The following is a 17,568-nucleotide window of genomic DNA, read 5'->3' as shown; positions in this document are numbered from 1 at the left end:
GCCCAGGAAATTTTCACCCCCTATCGCTGGCCTCAGGCCGCCTGCGAATCCTTCGACGAACTTGAATTTGGGAGGGATTTTTTGTACGGAATTATCAGTGGGTCGAGAGTCGGCACATATCCACACCGAAAGGGCGGTTCCCTGTCCTTAATAGGCCATACCAAGAGCCTCGGCGGACAGCTCCTTTGCTCGCTTGGAGATGTAAAGTGGATGCATCACCGCGAGCTCCGGTTCGTTGCATAACTTTGCCATAGTAAATGTGTGCGCATTCTCATCAATGGCGGTGGGGAGACCATAGCGAAGCGAAATGTCAGCAACAAAAGAGCATTCCAAGCATCACATGATATTGGCCCAAATTGAATATGGTAGGTTATCTTGATTCAAAGTGCGTGTTGATGAATGGAAGCCACCTTAAAGCCCCTCCCATCTGATGATATATGCGTATATACAAAATATGATATGATCATTATCCCAGTGTCCCCGAAAAATTCATTATTCTAGTTGGTGTAGATATCAATGCTCGCTAACAAAAAATAGCCAATATCCAATGTACACATTACCATTGTATGGTCTGTTTCTCGTTTTTGATTCTCTTATGACGATGCCTTGATCTCCATCGACAGGGTCGGTACGCGGAACGTGACAACGTTGGTGGCTGAGAGCGCTTCGGAACCGAGACCCATGTAACCGAGATATGTTGAGGTCGTAGGGAAGTTGGCGTTGGTCATGGTGGTAAGCTTCGTAAGGAGGGGGGCGAGATCGCCGACAAAGTGCTCGATCGTTGCTGTGGCCTTCCAGGTCAAGACGTATTGATCCAGACTGTTCTGCCCGAAGAAGAGTTGGCTGCAACGCAAGCACTATTAGCTTCGACCCCCCAGAACCCCTCCACGTCAATCATGGATATCGGAAAAGCAGCAACTTACAACGTGGTTCCGTTAATCGTCTCTGTGGTGAGTGCGCCGGCGCCATTTTGGTAACCAATGGGCTGTGTCGCGGCGCCAAAGGTGCCAAACCACACCATCACTTCGTACTTCGCCTTGGTACTGTCTTGCGCCGAGCTCTTGTCGTCGTCCAAGAACATATCGATGGCGACGTTAGTGTTGGTGTCATTGTCGGTCAGCTCAGTCTCGTCGGTGTTCGTCGCAGCTGCGCCATCGGTGGTGTAGTTGCCGACGGAGTAGGACCACTCAACGTCCACGTTGATGTTTGAGAGCTTGGGGATAGAGACCGGAAGAGAGTTGCCGTCGACCTTGATGTTGGGGAAAGCGTGGACGGGCTGCGTCTCAGGGCCACGGGGGTAGCGCCATGTGACGTAGAACTCGGGAGCGCTGAAATCGGTATCGTATGTCTGGTTGTTGAATGTAGTAACCTAGGGCGAGGAGCGACGGATTAGCCGCGGTGACAATGGATGATGGCCATGCTCGTCGACAAGGCAGCTTCAAGCTGTGCAAATGTTGAAGCTGCAATCGAAGGCTTGGCCTTGGTGATATCACACCCCGCGATAAAGATGGGCGGAGGAGGGGTTAAGAGTTGACGTACATTCATACACAAGAGACCATCTGAGCCTTCGGTCCAACCCCACTGGTTCGGGTTCACTGTTGCGTCGAAACAGAAATCGTCAGCATGCTATTGTCTTGTTGTAATAAAGAAAAGATCCCGTGTGTATCTGCATCAACAAGAAGGCCAGCCAACTGGAGCGAACAGCCAGGTTGCGCCCGCCCAGACAGGTTTCGCATTTCAAGGGAGCAAAAGTCAAAACAAATCTTCGGCTCATGCCATGAAGCATGACAAGGTCCGCGGGCCAGAACACACGAACAAAACACGGGAGCCCGTGTTGTTCCCAAAGAAAAACGCAAAATAGTTCAGATGACAGAGAGGCAGACAGCGCGCAGAGCATCCGCAACGGGAGAGGCTTGACTGCATCTTGGTGTTCGGTCCGTGCCGCCGCATGGAGCGGAGAGGCAGGTTCCCGTGAAGGAGACAGGCGACGATGAGGACATCGCGAAAGACTGATGAGATGGACTTGACTTACGTGTGTACTCCTGACCCTTGGACAGAGGGTGAAGACCCATTGCCTTGTCGCAAGATACCATTGCCGTGATGCCATTGTTCTTTGGTGTCGTGCCCGGGTTGTCAGGCTCGGTGAAAATTGGCGATTGTCCGTTTGAACTTCTGCCAGCATCGATTCCAATGAGGATGCCGAGAGTCGCTCCGATGGGGACGGCCAGCAACACGAAGTTGACGACCCAGCGGAAGCCGAGGAAAGGCATCGTGAATAGGGAAAAAAGAGAGGAAGGAAAACGAGCGTAAGTGAATACCTTCGACGTCTCTCCGAGCTGCTTTGTTGCAGTGATCCCTTCCAAAAGACGACGATGCGGACAGGCTCAGGCGGAAATCCGACGCAATTCGTCTACTTCTATTCGCAGCAGCACATGCAGAGGAGCGAAAGTGGTGTCGTCGGTGACAGTCGAATTCTGGTTTAGGTATGGGAGGGTAGGTAATCGATTAGGTGGGTGGGAGGTTCAGGTAAGGAGAGGTTCAAGCCAGGTCTGTCTGGTCAGGTAAGGGTATGTTAGGGAACGCGGGCGCGGGCCTCGACTCGTGCAGGTATCCAGGGGACAGGGAAAAGGGGGTGTGGGAAGGGGGCGTGTGTGGACGATCCGAGCAAGTTCACAACCATTGGGCGAGGCTTGCTGTGTGCGTGGTGAGAAATGTAGTCACAGGCCACAACAGGAGGAGACAGCAGTGTCAGACAAGTAGACAGTCGGCGAGCAGGCTCCAGACGAGGCTTGTTCAGTCGGTAGCAATCAACTGTACGCCAGGGCCTGGGATTCGAGCGCGAGAGCAGGCCAAGCCAAGTGAGGATATTGGGAAAGAAAAATGCAGAATTGAGGCGCGTCGGGCAAACGAACGTCCAGAAAGAGTCTACGAGAATAAGAACCCCTATCCTCAACCGCGGCGCAGCACGCCACCCCGGAAAGGCTTGTCCTCTTTTCTGCATCCAGTGCAGCAGACTGTAATTACCTCGTCCTCCTTGCTCGTGCTTTATTTCACCAAGTTCTCTGCCAGTCGGAATCCCAAACAAACCGGGCGGAACGCGACGGGCAAGATAGAAAAAAGCGAAACGAAAGGACCGGAGTCCTGGGGGCAAGCAGACGGTGTAACGCCTGGTCCGTTGGGGACGTTTACACCGGATAGGATCTATCTGGGACTGGCTGTTTTTTTGCCTCCCCGAAAATAAAACCCTTACAACGCTGAGTCCTAACTTGTATACGGATAGTAAGTATGCGGATATGAGGTGGTCCATCCTTTCCATTCCATCATCCCGTCGTTCCCCCCTCCGAAAAGGCCCAAGGCTCAAGCCAACTTTTGCCAGCCAGGCCGGACATCTCAGATCACAAAATCGACGATTGCAGGTCCTGCTTCTAAATCGGACCGGCCCCTGGCCTAGCGCCAGTCAATGTGCCGGCTGCCTTCGGTCATCCTTGCATAAAATGGTACCCGCATTTCTAGAACACGAGAAAAAAGCAGGGATTTGTGAAGATAACGGCCCTGCAAGTGGATAAGAAGCAGACTGCCCTCGACGGCCTTGGACGCGGACTCTGGGATGACCCTGGAAATCATTGGATGGTCCTGGGATGGCCCTCATTGGCGAACACTGTCATCCGAACAGTGGGCTCGGCCCCTCCTGGAGGAAGAAGAAAACAACAGGCTGCACAGCAAAGGAGGACGTCAAGGCTAATCAAGATTGGAGAGTCAAGAGAGGGAGAGAGAGAGGCAGCTGCCCGGTTGTGGTCCCCGCAAGACTTGCTTGCTGCAGAGCACCGCGGAATGGGTGGGAAGAGGTCAAGGAACTTGGCTCGAGTCACCATTCATGACAGCTTTTTTGTTTTCCTTTTCTACGACCACTTCTTCCCTCCCCCTAATGTCTTCCAAGTGGAGACTTTTGGCCCCTGGTTATATCCATCTTTTCTGACCGAAACATCCAATCCTCTAGTAAGCATATGCGAGCGGACGAGGGAGAACGTGCCCACAGGCGGCAGACTCTCCACTAACTCGACCCAAGAATCAAAATAAAATAGAAAAGAAAACAACAAACCAACGGCGCGGCGGTCGAACCCAGCCAGTAGGCTTTCGGGGCTTCGAGTGGCTTGATGGGCTTGCTAGGCAACACAAACTAACCTGATCCCCGGCGTCCGCGCGCCGCTCACACCCTTCCTGCAGACCTCCCACACACCCCCTCCCTTTCCTTTGGACCATGGCTGCTGAAGCAAACGCTTGGCTGTCTCCCTCCATGCCCAGTCCAGCTGGCTTGGTATCTGTTGCTAATGCCAATCCTCTCTATCCCACCCGTCTGGCACGACTTCTCTACTATGTATGCGTAGGGTTATGTAGGATAATCCAGAGCCAACTCTGACACTGTCTTCAGAATTCAGAGAGTTCGAAAGCGAACAGGCATTGGGAGGCAATAACCCAGGACAGCTTGTGCTTGGCAAGGCAGGCTACTCAAATCCAAGGTGGCACAGACCTGACCCGGGGCGAAATGTGAAATGGCGCGAGTCCATCACAGATTCACCATCCTCGTGCCCAGACTGGACAGGCCGATGATGTGGGCTCCATCAACCTGGACCTCCCAATTTTAATCACGTCAGGCTCTCGTCGGATCGTAATCAGGGCAGTGAGGCTTAGCGGAGTCCGAGTGGGTTCCCGTTAAGTCATGTATGGCCCTGATGTGTCCGCGGGCCCCCCCAAGCAAGCTCCTAGTCCCATGTCTTGCTTGCCAATTGCTCCTTTCCCCCAGACTGATCCCCTTCCCGTTGACCTTACCCCCCCGAGAAGCACAAGAGAAGAGAAGCCCGGCCTCTTGTCAATCCGTCTCTTTTCTTGTACACTCCCTCCCCCAGACCTGACCGGCATTCTGATTCCTGTCTGTCAAGTCAGTCCAGGCTCTTGGAAGTCTGTGTTTGGGTGCCACTTGTGCAAAAGCTCTTCTTGTTGGATGACATATCGGTCGATGCTCCTGTGCTACGACTCCTCCTACATGTACTAAGCGGGTCGACTTCTTTTTTCCTTCGATCCTAATACTTCTTCCCTTTACATCACCACCCACATTCGTTTTTCAACCAAAACGTCCGTCCAAGTCTCGAGCTGAACTTGGCGGAAGAGAAAAGAGAAGGGAGAGCGAGACGCGCGGGGACTCACTATCGTTTCTGTTTTACCTTCGACCCAGCCTCTTACACGCACTCTGGCTGTCCCCTTGGCTTCGGCACACACACAACGTTTCCGCCCTAGACACGCTATACACTCGTTCATTCCAGCCGTCGGTTGGTCAACACCGCAATCATGATGGGGGGACACGGAAGACCGCAGCAGGGTCAGGATTACCCCGAGGGGGAAATGGTGGAAATTGATGTTCTTCAAGGACATCATCACCCTCACCAAAATCAATATCAACCGCCGTATCAAAACAACAACCAGCAGATGCCGCAAAACCAGCAATACCAGCAACCTCAGTACCAGGAGCAATACCAGGAGTACTCTCAAAACCCGTATGGTAGCCCGTACCAGAACGAGCCGACCCAGTCCCAGGAGCAATTCGGACGCGCCCTGACGAATAACGCACCCTCTCCGTACCAGCAACAGGAAGGGTTCCAGCCGCCGTACAATCAACAACAACAGTACCAGCAGCCTCACGCTGTCTCCGGGGACGAGTTGTACGGACCTCCGGGTTGGGCAAACCGTCACTCGATAGGCATGGCTGGCGCACCTTCAATCGGACCCTCGATCTCGGGGATGGACACGCCGGTCGAGTCCCGCTCAGCGACGCCTACGCTGAAGAGCGGCGCGAACACGCCGTTTGATCACTTGGCTGCCCCGAGGCATCCGTGGTCGACCGACTCGACGCCTAACAGCCCTATGGTATGACAATTCTTGATGATTTCCCAATGGTTTCGAAGTCCGCTGACAATGTGAACAGAACCAGAGCCATCAAAGTTTGCAAAACTTGCTCCCGGGACAGGCATCGCCGGTTCTCGCCAAGGAGTGGGTTGAGGGCAGCGACCAGATCGCGAGACTTCACAAGCGCGACGACTCTGACATCTGGGGCGGCTGGAAGCGCCACGTCTTCCGCATGGTTCCTATTCTCACCATCCTCGCTACCGGAATGTACCTCGTCTACCTCGCCCTTCGCATCTACTGCGTCATCTCTGCTCAACAACTTGCAAAGGAAATCTACGCCCAGGCCTGGGTCTTCATCGCTGTCGAAGTTGCTGTTGCGATTCCCTCAATTATGCACAACATCTGGACTATGTGGTCTATGAAGAAGCGCCAGCGCCCCAAGTTGAGACTTATGGGCGAGGATGTTCCCACCGTCGATGTTCTGCTCACTTGCTGCGGTGAAGAGGATGATTTGGTTCTCGACACTGCCCGCGCCGCCTGTGACGTCGATTACCCCCGCGACCGGTTCCGCGTCATTATTTGCGATGACGGCAAATCTGAAGGTCTTGAGAGCGGTATCGCGGCTCTGGCTATGACTTACCCGAATGTTCACTACCTCTGCCGCCCCAAGTATCCCGGTGTTCCACACCACTTCAAGGCCGGTAACCTGAACTACGCCCTCGATTTTGTCCACACGATGCCCGGCGGCGCTGGTCAGTTCATGGCTGCTCTCGATGCTGATATGGTACGTTGAAACCAGCCCAAGCTCACTCTACCTTCGAATGATGATCCCGTCTCCCGCAATTTTAAGCTTTAGCCCGATGTTCAACTTCAGCTAACTCTGAACCTGCAGATCCCCGAGCGCGACTGGCTCCGTGCCATTCTGCCTCACATGCTCATTGACCCCAAGGTGGCCCTCGCCTGCCCCCCGCAGCTGTTCTACAACACCCCGCCATCCGATCCCCTCGCCCAGTCCCTCGACTTCTTCGTTCACGTCATTGAGCCCATCAAGGACGCCCTCGGCGTTGCCTGGTGCACCGGTTCCGGCTACTGCGTTCGTCGTGAGGCCCTGGATGAGATAGGAAACTTCCCTCTCGGCTCTTTGGCTGAGGATGTTGCTACTTCGACTTTGATGCTTGGAAAGGGCTGGAAGACGGCCTACATCCACGAGCCCCTCCAGTTCGGCACTGTCCCCGAGGATTATGGCGGCCATCTCAAGCAGCGTACTCGCTGGGCCATCGGTACTGTCGACACATCGTTCAAGCTCAACTTCTGCTTGTACGGTGAGAAGGTCAAGCAGATGACGGCTGCGCAGCGTTTCTCTGGTTTCCTTTACGCCACGCTCAGTCTGTACACTATTCTCCTGACCCTCTCCATGTTCGCCATCCCGATTATCCTGGTCATGGGCAAGCCCCTGGTCGCCTACGCCAACTATGAGCAGCTCCGCTGGCTCATCCGCGCCTGTTTCGCCGCCACGCTCACCAACCGTCTATGCGAGTTTGCTCTGTTCATTCCTGCGGGTTACCACACTGGCCAGCGTGGTTCTCGTTACCAGCTCTGGATGTCTCCGTACATCGCGCTCTGCATCATCCGGTCATTCATCCTCCCCACCTGGCTCGGTGGCCAGACGCAGGCCTTCAAGCCTACTGGATCACTCGGCTCCGCCCTCAATGAGCGTGACCCCAAGACCCGCAAGGGCATGTTCCGCCGCCTTTGGGGTATCCTCTTCAACTACATGGCAATCTTCCACCTGGCTTTCGTCTACCTCACCCTCGTCGGCGTGGTTCTCACCTCGTACCGCTGCTTCTACGTCAACGATGAGCTCCGCGATATCCTGATGTGTCTCATCACCCACGCCTTCTGGCCGCCTCTGACCTTCATCTTCATCTGCAGTTCGCTCTGGACGCCCATCGCCTACGCCATTGACCCGCCGAACATGCCTGACCGCGAGCAACTTCTCGAGCGCGACCCCAAGACCTTTGTCGCCCACCCGACACCCCAGAGCAAGAAGATTGCCTTTGGCGGCCAGGCTGCGTGGTTCGAGACCGAGTTGACCGTCACCTCGGCCTACACGATCCTCGTCTTCGTCCTCTCCTTCATCTACTAGATTGCTTCAAACCAACTCATAGCATCGTTGTTTTATCACACACACATAGGCGCGGGACAGGCGGCGCCTACGGGACGCGCTTAACATTTGCACACGGCACACACAATATGCGCGCATCACAGACGTACAAAACCAAAGATGACTGTTACGATAATGTAATGCCTGTAACTACTGCACATAGATCAGTATAGAATTACGCAACAATAAGGGGGAATGCGCGGATTATGTCATCATCATCTAACCCTGCTGGAAGGGAAATTAGGTCAACAAACATTATACATATTTCTCATCATGTTCGAAATCAGAATACATAAAACATTCATAAAAAGGTTTCTCCACAAGTTCCAAATGCCTCAAAAAACTATAGACTGCGTAAACCGAATTCGGACTCTTGGCGTAATCAGCCACGGGTTTCAGAGGCGCTACTCTTTTCCCGCACGAAGGAGAAACATCCCTCGGAAAAAATACACAAGTGTCCTGTTTTCCAATGAATTGGGTCCGAGCTATCAAAAGTTTACATACAGTCTGGCTGCATGTGTGCAGACTTGTGCCTGAGCTTGTCGAGCTTTGCCTACGTGTGGCGTGCGGGAAGGCTGGATGCTAAGACAAGCTGCCACTAACCGAGCCTCTTATTCGCCATGGACATCAGTTCGTCGTCGTGCTAAAAGCCCGCGCCTCGTTGGATGTCTCGCTGAAGTCGCTGCGAATGTGCCCTCAGTTTGTCCTGGTCTGCACCTAGGAATGCGGACAAAACGCCGAATCAGCTCGATGGAACGGCGAGGTTTCAATCTGCAAAATGGTGGCCTAGCACAGCCCAGTTTCCTTTCCTTCTGTTGTTAATTGTCTCGCCGATGTTTTCTTTGCAGCGGTTGTCGCGCAAGAAGCATCACAATGGGATTGCCATGGTCATACCATGTTGCCATGCTATGACTCGCTGATCCGGGAAACGACCAGCAACTTGCAGGCCGTTGCTGTGTATCATGAAAAGAAAAATAGGCTTGGCTGATGTCGTTCTACGATCTGCCCGGCTGCCATGCCGTGTAATGGTTGCACCGTATCCGTATCGCTCGTTGCAGTAACAACCGCGGCTGCCATCCGGACGCGAAAGGCCACTCGCCAACGTCGGATTCGGACCTCCCCCTCTCTAGACTCTAACAGACTTGCTGTTCGAGTCCCAAGCTCCCGAGCCTCCCTCCCTTCCCTCTCCCTTATTACACTACAGGCTTACGTTCGGCTTTGCCGCGCAGTGGGCAGCCGGGTGCCAGGTGGAGTTCTCCCCCAGCAGTGCAACCCCTCCCCCGGTGCCCGGCACCGCTCCGCGGGCATGAATATTGGATAATGAGACTCAGAGAGTGTGGAAAAGAAACAACACGGTGCAGATTGCAGAATAAGCTGACAGCCTGATATTCCGTTCCCCATCTGCCGCTCTCGCTGTTCAATTTAATTGAAATAATCCTCCACGTCCCCCCTCCCCGACTCCCCCAGTCCACGTTGGCCTCGGTCCTACGACGCAACGTGTGCGCCCAGGTGTCAAGTGCCCGTCACCCTCTGTCTTGTCCGACCGCCTCCTCCTTTCATCTTTCACAAGATCTTCCGCTGCGTTTCTGCTGTGCCTCCCCAACCGAGTCAACCGGCTGCAAGCCTTGGGACTTTGGACTCTGCGAGTCTCGAAAAGGCCATGTCAGGACTGCCGCCAAGACACAAGCGCCAAGTATTTTCAGACGAACGACGGCCAAGGAAATTGACTTTTGCTAGACCGCAAGGAGGCACCCACCAAGCCTGATGTTGCCCGCCAACGGCGCCAAGGGGGTGTGAGAGGAGAGGGGTCCGCCGGGCGCCACCCCTGAATCGTTAAGGTTTTCCAGGGGCCTGCATCCAGGTTTTTCGTCCGTCACGTCTTCAATTTGCAGTTGTCAGTTGCCACTGCGTCCAGCCATTGCTGGCATTGCGTTGATCTGCATACAGAGGATGGCGTGTGCCTACTACAGGGAAAGCAGATCCCATCGCGCTGCAGCTCTCGGTGAACTTGCGTGCCTTCGGTTTTGATCTTTCGGAAATGGAAAAACGAGCATGACCTATTTTTAGCCTAGTGAATAGCTAGACTGATCGTACGGAGTAGGTGTGCTTGTCGCACCACGCGGGCAACCACCCCCGGATCAACGAATGGTGGTGATAAGGCCCCAACCACTCTGTCGATCACATGTCACCCAACTCCTCACATCTTAGCCAATCGTTGCTGACGAGATTGCTTTTATCAACGCTCGTCTCATCCAGAGTGGCATCAGAAGGGCTTATCCAGAAGCAAAATTTCACCGACTGAACAGTTTGCCGATCTCTGGAGCCGCAATCATAAATCCCCGTCCTGCTTGTCCACGCGTTCATTGGGGCGAGGTGTCGTGGATGCCGCAGGAGCCTGGGAGGGGACTCTCTCCATCGTGCCGATCCGGCAACGTCGGACACCGGACGCCGGGGCGACAACTCTCTCCGGAGCAACGACGATCCAATGATGGGAAGTCTCCGTCACGGCAGCCAACGTCGCAGCCGCATGCGGGTTGTGGGGAGACGTACGGATTACGTTCATTCAGTACCCCGCAATGAAGATGCTCGTGTTGAATTGTTCAGATCGTGTGGGCAGTTCAGAGATCAATACATGTACCCTCCAGCGAATGAAGTCGGGTTGGTGCGCGTTTTCTGCAGCCTACCTACAATGCTATTCAAGTAAATCCGGTGATTTGAAAGCTGCACGCCAACCTGGTGAGACTTTCTACATCTGGCATAACTGAGCACACCCACCGGCCTCTTATTGCCTTCTGTCGTGATGTGGCAAACTTCTGGACTTACAACCTCTAGAACCACATCATCAATAACCTCGCAAGATATCCCATCAACTACGGAATGGCAACATTACATGAATTCGTACTTCTATGAGGGGTAATAGCTATATGTAATTACACGTTGATCTGATCCTTTTTCCCTTATTCCCTGTGATAAACAAAATCATAAAAGAGCAGACTTAGAGAAGACTGGGGAACCGGAGTTCTGTCGCCATTCCGCAGTTGATGGGATAAGTCCTACTCATCTCCCCAGTACGAAAACAATGAGGCTCCAATATTTGGTTTTCAACTGGGTTATGTATTCATTTTGACATGAATAATTAGTTTTGTCTCACTACTTCTTGTCTGATATGCTACTTTGCAGCCCAGTCTATGTTTTTCTCTAGCCTTTCATAAGTACGACTCATGATCTATTGGCGAGTTTATCCGGCCTCCGACTACGAACAGTTCTGTATTGAAAGAATGACTTAATCTCAGCATCAACCCGCAAGGCGCCTACGCCGTTGGCGATGGAACCTCCACCGTACCTGATCCTCCCGCTGCGGGAGCGATATGTCCCACGTCCTCCTCAAAGTCCCAAAATGAAAGATCGATTGGCGACACTAAACCGGTCATTCCACCAAACCCGGTCATTCTTGAGCTGGTTTCAAAATCTCCCAGAGGTGACGCTTGTGGCTCCCAAAAGTTCGGTGCTGACTGGGAGGCCGAGCTTATTGTAGGGGCTGGCGGATCGAAGACGGGCATGTTCCGAGCTGCATCTCCTAAACTTGTCAAAAGTTGAGGCTCAATTCCAACTGAGCTTCTCTGATCTCCTAAACTAGATAAATTCGGTTGTTGAGATATGTTACTCGGTCTTCGATTTGAACCGTCGGTCTGTGATCCCAAACCAATGGCGCTATCAGCTGGAGTTCTCAATTCTCCAACGGTTCGAGAGTTCCCAGGATGATTCTGAGGATGGGAATGCCTTGTGTTTGCTACCGGTCGCGCAATAGCCCTGTTTGAAATCCACTCTTGCTGCATGCCGTAGATGGCCTCGTTGACCACTCTCCGAACGTGTTGTGATTCATCTTCAGTGGACTGCAACAGTATCCCTGCTTCCTGCAATGCTCGATGCACGGCAGGTGCGGCATGTCTACTCAGGTGCTCCTGAAAAGCTGAAAGATCCGCGCCCAGGTTGGGGTTCATGTACGCTGAGCGCGGTTTTGTCTTCGTGGGAAACAAAATTTCCCAAATTGCAAACCACTGGTTCTCATCTGAAAAATCAGGATTCGACTTCTTGTGTAAGACCTTGCTTTGTTCATGAGAAATGCCTTCCAAAGTCCCTGTTTCATTTATGGAACAAGCCCAGCCCTCTCCACGGGCTACATGCCCTCGAAGGCGATCCTCGTTGGAAAAGATCTCGAAGCATCGTTGGCAGTAGTGTGCAGGCGTATGGTTCCTTTTAAGATGCTGCTTGACGTCCCGTACTCTTGTTAGTACTCGGGTAGCACAGATGTGATATTTGTCGTAGTCCGCTTTCCAAAATGGGCATGCAAAAGTAAGTCGGCTTGTCTCCGGCAATGGGTTTTTAGACTCCATTCCTGACTTGAGTTCCCCATCAGCGTTACGCTTTTTGCACGTGTTATTTGGGCGATCAGGACTCGATGAATTGTTTCCAGTTTGTTCTTGATCCGAGGCTAGGATAGAGGAAGAGGTGCCGCCTGAAGTTGTCTGTCCACGACTTTGGTTTTGAAGCCGATAGTCTAGAAGGAGGGCGCGGGCAGTTGCTTGGATGATTGGTAACATCGGATGGTCCTTGTTCAAAGGTTGGAAATCAATTTCATCTGACTCCTCTGAGATTGAAAGAAGATCTGTGTCCAGAGAGTCTGCAGAATCAGCAGTCTCATAGTTGCAGTCATCAAAGACATCAACAAGATGGTCTCGGATGGTATTGAACACGCTTTGTTGTTGAGGCTCGTTTGAGCGCCATGTTGAGTTGTCAATTGTGTCTAATATTGGCTTCGACAGTGGTGTGAATGGGCCGTCAGAGAGCTTTCCTTCCACAACTTCATCGATTTTATCTGGACGCATAGATGTGAATAAGAAAATCTAACATAGTATCGAGTTATGAAGACTTACGTTGGGTCTTTGACCGCTGTTCTTCTTTGCAGATGACATGCCGACCTGACTGAAATTTCTCCTTTTCGAACTTATGCACACCATGACCTGCCATCCATTCGGCTGTCGACTGGCAGAGACTGTTGTCGATGCGGAAAACCTCATGCCAGAGAAAGACATTATCGGCTTTTTTGTAAAGCGCAATTCTCTTTCTCGAACCTTCCAATACTGTTTGTCTTCCTTTGGTTTCATGTACAATGAAAGGATGCCCCAAAAGCTCTTGGAGCATCTCCCACGACATCTCCAATCCAGGGAATTCTTTTGGGCGGCGACGAATCGGAAACCCTTGAATTGCTACGAAGTCATCTTCCATCATATCAGTCCACCATCGCTCTTGTGGCGGCAACGACCCGATGGGTCTTTCGTCCACAACGATATCGAAACAGAGAATGACTTCACCGCAGCCTATCTCTCTCGGTCGAGTGATGGTTGGCTTACGATAAATGTTTCGGTCATTCTGCGCAAAAGCGGCTGAGAGCCATGCCAGTTGCTCACCGTAGTCAGCGATCAAGTAGGGATACCCTTCCACTGTGATCGTGATGCATTCGTCTTCCATAGTAGCGAGCAAACGGGGATACCCTGGTTGGCCAATTGGAAAAGTCAGCAATCTTCCTATTCAAGAATGCAAAAACTTTGCTCACCAACTTGAGCCTTATCGGACTGCGTCCCCCCCAAGTCTGAACAAGCCTGCAGAAGCTCAAAAGTCTGTACCCAGCTCGATGACCATATTTGGTCCATGTAGTCTTTTATGGTCATCAACTGACCCTCATCCTTACACAACACGACAATCGTAGACTCCAACGTGGCCTGTCTCAAACCTTTCTTCTTGTCATCGTATAAGAGACATTGGTTAACATTTTTGTCTCCGGGTAGAGGCCAATGGGGAAGTCGAAACTTGACTTTTTGAGTCTTTGGAGGCAGTTTCTCGTCAACCTCATAAGTGGAAAGGCTGAGGATCTTTCGCCGAATCTCCTTCCGTGCACAGTTCTTCAGATCTGTGTCATCTCGCAGCAAAGCTTCTCGCCCCAAATGACGCAGTAGCCAGTCAAATGCCCGACTTTTCAACACGGCTTCATGGTACGAATGCAGCGTGACATGATCCAGGTGGGTTTTGGGGTCTTCGGCTGACTGGAACCCTGCGTCCTGAGAAGGTGAAGCGCAGACAAGACCTTTTGCCTCCTCCCAAAGACTCATCTTATCCTCCACGGACATGTTGTCATGATTCTCGGCAATGAGATGACTCTGGGAACTTTGAACGTCTTCGTCATCATCATCGTCGTCGTCGTCGTCATGGTCAAGGGTTGGCATCATGTTTTGGAGTTGAATGACGAGCTCTCTACTTGCGTTTTTTAGTGACCTTTCTATCGCTTGGGTTACTCATTTTTAGGTTGCGATTACTACTTACCCGCTGTTCTCATGTATGAGACACATTATATCTTGGTTGATCTGATCTGTGGACTCACTGCCAAATTGGATGGCAAATGCTCGAATTGTATTCGACAAAGTTGAGTTCCAAGATCGCAGAACCTCAGAGTCGGCGAGATGACGTAGTCTATTGTATATTTCGCCAGCCAGCTCAGCGATGTACTTTCTCTCTGGGCTGACAGCAATCGTGCTAGCTTCTGAAAAGGGAAACAGAACGGTGTGTTCGACGGCATCATCTGCAGTGGATAGATTTGTAGCAGTTCGTTGCGGTGTGTCTAGGGATATCGGGGCCCAGTCTATGGACGTATATTCAGAGTCGATACTCCAGAGATTCAACAATCTCTTTTTTCGTGGACATTGGTCCAGCTGCAACTCTCTTGGGGCTGTTTCGGTTGTGAGGCCCGTAGGAGGAGCCCAGCCCCCAGACCGTGACTCCAACAGATCCGGATTGAACAACCAGTCGTCGCAGACCAAATCTGTGGGACAACTGTCCCGATCACTAGCCGCCGTATAGAGGCCGAAAGAAACAAAATCAGAAATGTTCATCATGCCGAGTTCTGGATACGAGAAGGTTTCTGTGCCCATAGGCCATGGATCGATGACAGCCGGAGGGAAGGAAGCCGTGGAATAAGTGGTGAAAGGAGTATGGTTGTCACGACTCCCTCCAGAAGTCAAACTCCCATCGCGACTAGTTTCGTTATCGTCGTCATTGTCGAGAGAAGGAGCTTGCTCGCAAAGGTGATCGTCTTGACTCACATACTCTCTGGAAGGACTGTCTTCCACAAAGCCTTCTTCTGGGTCGAATCGCAAAAGTGTTTGATCAGGATTTTGGCCTGTCTCATCCCTCCCATAAACATAGTAGAACTTCTCCATGGTCTTCTGGTCGCTATAAGGACACATGCCGGTGATTGGATGAGTGTAGCGTTCCAAGACTGATTGAGAGGGCAATCGTAGAAGGAAGAATTTGAGAAGACCTGGGTGTCAGGGAAGTATGTGAGAGCCCCCTGGGAATGAGGAAACAGCCAGAATTGCTTGCTGCAACCCGGATCATGCCCAGAAATTTTGACTCTAAGCCGCAAGAGTCAGAAGGCACAATGTGCTGTTGCTTCTCATTCGCCAGAGGGCTGGCTGAGCTGTCACCCAGACTGCGGAATCAGGCTACCAATCATAACGAAAGGCACGACTGCGGTATGATAATCTGATGTACACTTTGTGCTGATTGCGCTAAAGCCTTTTATGGCTGGACTGAAAAGAATGGATCTCCATGTGCTGTTGGGTAGACATGTGCTCCTTACCACGGAACCGCCAAGCCGCCATTAGCACAGGACGTGATATTAAGCCCCAATGATATCGACGGAAACTGGCTTATTACATTATACTCGTGTGCTCATGGGCAAGTATGCATTATGGACGACAACCTTAAAGCATGCCTAAGAGCACACAAACTCATTCGCAAATGGGCCAAACGCTTTTCTTATGAGATTAGGTATAAGTAGTCGCAGTGGAAGGAAGCCATTCTCAGAGATAATGTTTTCTCACTCATCAGGACTCAAAATTTCAAATATTTTACTCTTTCATAGGTATCGAGCTGTTGGCAGTGTAATCGGAGTGCAACGTATCGAGAATTGAATACGATCCCCTTTCAGATCACACTTCAAAGATGCCTCCTCAATCCGTGATTTCTACTTCAAGTTCCCAAGGAAACAGGTTAGCTTAGAATCGCTTGTCATACTGACTGAACTAATCGATATCTTCATATGTTTTAGAAAATCATCCCCCATGCTCGAGCGCTACCTAGAGGACGCTCCAACGATCACGGAGAAACTCTCTAAAAAATCCATGAATAGCACCAAATCCATTAAAGCTACGAAGATCAAGCAAACGAAGAACCATATCAAAAGCTGGGAAGACTCTTGGCGCAAAATGGCTGAGTCTAGGTAGGGGATGACGTTTGGTGCTTAGGTATGGAAGTTGAAAAGCATTCCCCTCTTCAGATTGTACTTAGACGGAAGATGTATAAGATGGACACTTACATTGTGCAGTATATACCGTTCCCTTTGACTCAAAGAGCTACTACTTGTGTCAAGTCGACGCAACATAGGCTCGTTAAAGGCAGATATATGGATGTCTTTCGATTATGGAATGACTTCTGTCGTTACACTTGGAAAAAGTGACAGTGAATGCCGGGCTCGATGGCATATTTGTTTAGATCTATGTTGGAAGGGATAAGCAGCATCGCAAGATGCTGCCGACACCGAAGGTTTGATTATCTGTGCCTTTATCTCTCCATATGAAGAGTGAGAAATTGGGTTGATGGGTCGGCGGTTAGCCCAGGTGACGCATGCCCTCGAGAGGGATGCGACAATCTAGGTGTCTAACTTGCAGTCCGAACCGGGCTCACAGTTTACTTCTGTGTCATCAGTTATGGAACACAGCAATGGGCATATAAGGTGGTTTAGGAGCAGGCAGCAGCTTGAACCAGCCCATCTAGAACGAATAGAAGCGAGCAGTCTATTTACCAAGGGAATGCGGAGTGTAGTACGTGAGAAAGCACGTGACAGAGTGCCTTACGAGTGCCGATAACATATTTGCTCCGTAACAGACTCCTTTACTCTGGTTTCAATCCGAAGGCTTGGCTAAATCTCAAGAGCCGCCGTACTTCGCAATGGAGGTCCAGTCTCTGACGCGTGGTGGCCTGTTATCTAGGTACTGACCTAAGTCCTGCTCCATCCTCATGACATCGTCTCTTTCTTAGGTAACTTAGATTGGGACGGAAGATCGTCAGGGGACACCCTTTCCCTGATTCGCCCGTGGTCTGTGGGGTAAAAAGATCCGATCGATGATGACCCGATGACATCTCGACGCCAGTCCGAGCGCCAATTCATCCCCCTTACCCCTTGATAAGATGTGAGTAACGAAGATGCATCCAATCATCTGCCAATTGCAAGTTATTCAAAATCAAACGTGAAGCAGTTCAGTGGTGAATGGAATTACCACATTTTAACAAAGACCGCGGTTCATCCCGACTCCAATCGTCATGTTTCTAATTTTGACTTCAGACCAACCAGCCCATACCAAAGCGCCTTAGCTCGACGGTTACACATTTCA

The 17,568-nt window shown here is 51.5% G+C and overlaps 5 protein-coding genes across 5 annotated transcripts; 1 reads left to right on the top strand and 4 right to left on the bottom strand.

The window, feature by feature from the left end:
• Positions 1 to 237: 237 nt before the first annotated feature.
• Positions 238 to 2,421, bottom strand: BDZ83DRAFT_234262 (concanavalin A-like lectin/glucanase domain-containing protein). Its single transcript, XM_060501829.1, has 4 exons — positions 2,033 to 2,421; positions 1,540 to 1,595; positions 924 to 1,369; positions 238 to 843 (listed from the first exon to the last, which is right to left on the bottom strand). The coding sequence occupies exons 1-4, from the start codon at positions 2,268 to 2,270 to the stop codon at positions 594 to 596; spliced, it is 990 nt and encodes a 329-aa protein (XP_060357304.1). The 5' UTR covers positions 2,271 to 2,421; the 3' UTR covers positions 238 to 593.
• BDZ83DRAFT_234305 (uncharacterized protein) lies at positions 2,378 to 3,472 on the bottom strand. Its single transcript, XM_060501830.1, has one exon. It carries the CDS (start codon positions 3,314 to 3,316, stop codon positions 2,573 to 2,575), a length of 744 nt encoding a protein of 247 aa, XP_060357303.1. The 5' UTR covers positions 3,317 to 3,472; the 3' UTR covers positions 2,378 to 2,572.
• Positions 3,473 to 5,343: 1,871 nt separating this feature from the next.
• On the top strand, positions 5,344 to 8,044 carry BDZ83DRAFT_758881 (family 2 glycosyltransferase; the record flags this gene model as incomplete). The annotated part of the gene is made up of 3 exons (XM_060515106.1): positions 5,344 to 5,919; positions 5,978 to 6,682; positions 6,791 to 8,044. 3 exons carry the CDS (start codon positions 5,344 to 5,346, stop codon positions 8,042 to 8,044), a joined length of 2,535 nt encoding a protein of 844 aa, XP_060357302.1.
• Positions 8,045 to 10,999: 2,955 nt separating this feature from the next.
• BDZ83DRAFT_234188 (uncharacterized protein) lies at positions 11,000 to 13,680 on the bottom strand. The gene is made up of 2 exons (XM_060501828.1): positions 12,997 to 13,680; positions 11,000 to 12,938 (listed from the first exon to the last, which is right to left on the bottom strand). Exons 1-2 carry the CDS (start codon positions 13,589 to 13,591, stop codon positions 11,374 to 11,376), a joined length of 2,160 nt encoding a protein of 719 aa, XP_060357301.1. The 5' UTR covers positions 13,592 to 13,680; the 3' UTR covers positions 11,000 to 11,373.
• A 529-nt stretch (positions 13,681 to 14,209) lies between these two features.
• BDZ83DRAFT_234186 (uncharacterized protein) lies at positions 14,210 to 15,525 on the bottom strand. Its single transcript, XM_060501827.1, has 3 exons — positions 14,499 to 15,525; positions 14,441 to 14,443; positions 14,210 to 14,371 (listed from the first exon to the last, which is right to left on the bottom strand). The coding sequence occupies exons 1-3, from the start codon at positions 15,358 to 15,360 to the stop codon at positions 14,343 to 14,345; spliced, it is 894 nt and encodes a 297-aa protein (XP_060357300.1). The 5' UTR covers positions 15,361 to 15,525; the 3' UTR covers positions 14,210 to 14,342.
• Between the last annotated feature and the right edge of the window lie 2,043 nt (positions 15,526 to 17,568).

This window comes from Colletotrichum acutatum (assembly GCF_030867785.1).
Source record: "Colletotrichum acutatum strain CBS 112980 chromosome Unknown BDZ83scaffold_280, whole genome shotgun sequence".
NCBI classification, from domain to species: Eukaryota; Fungi; Ascomycota; class Sordariomycetes; order Glomerellales; family Glomerellaceae; genus Colletotrichum; species Colletotrichum acutatum.
Note: the sequence above shows the minus strand (reverse complement) of the source record. Positions and strands in the feature narration are given on the sequence as shown.

Coding starts and splice junctions, on each gene's coding strand:
- BDZ83DRAFT_234262 (XM_060501829.1), bottom strand. CDS start 2,270: ATGCCTTTCCTCGGCTTCCGCTGGGTCGTCAACTTCGTGTTGCTGGCC. Junction 1,370..1,539: donor ATGGTCTCTTGTGTATGAAT/GTACGTCAACTC, acceptor TCCTCGCCCTAG/GTTACTACATTCAACAACCA. Junction 844..923: donor ACGATTAACGGAACCACGTT/GTAAGTTGCTGC, acceptor CTTGCGTTGCAG/CCAACTCTTCTTCGGGCAGA.
- BDZ83DRAFT_234186 (XM_060501827.1), bottom strand. CDS start 15,360: ATGTGTCCTTATAGCGACCAGAAGACCATGGAGAAGTTCTACTATGTT.
- BDZ83DRAFT_234305 (XM_060501830.1), bottom strand. CDS start 3,316: ATGGAAAGGATGGACCACCTCATATCCGCATACTTACTATCCGTATAC.
- BDZ83DRAFT_234188 (XM_060501828.1), bottom strand. CDS start 13,591: ATGGAAGACGAATGCATCACGATCACAGTGGAAGGGTATCCCTACTTG. Junction 12,939..12,996: donor ACAGCGGTCAAAGACCCAAC/GTAAGTCTTCAT, acceptor CTATGCGTCCAG/ATAAAATCGATGAAGTTGTG.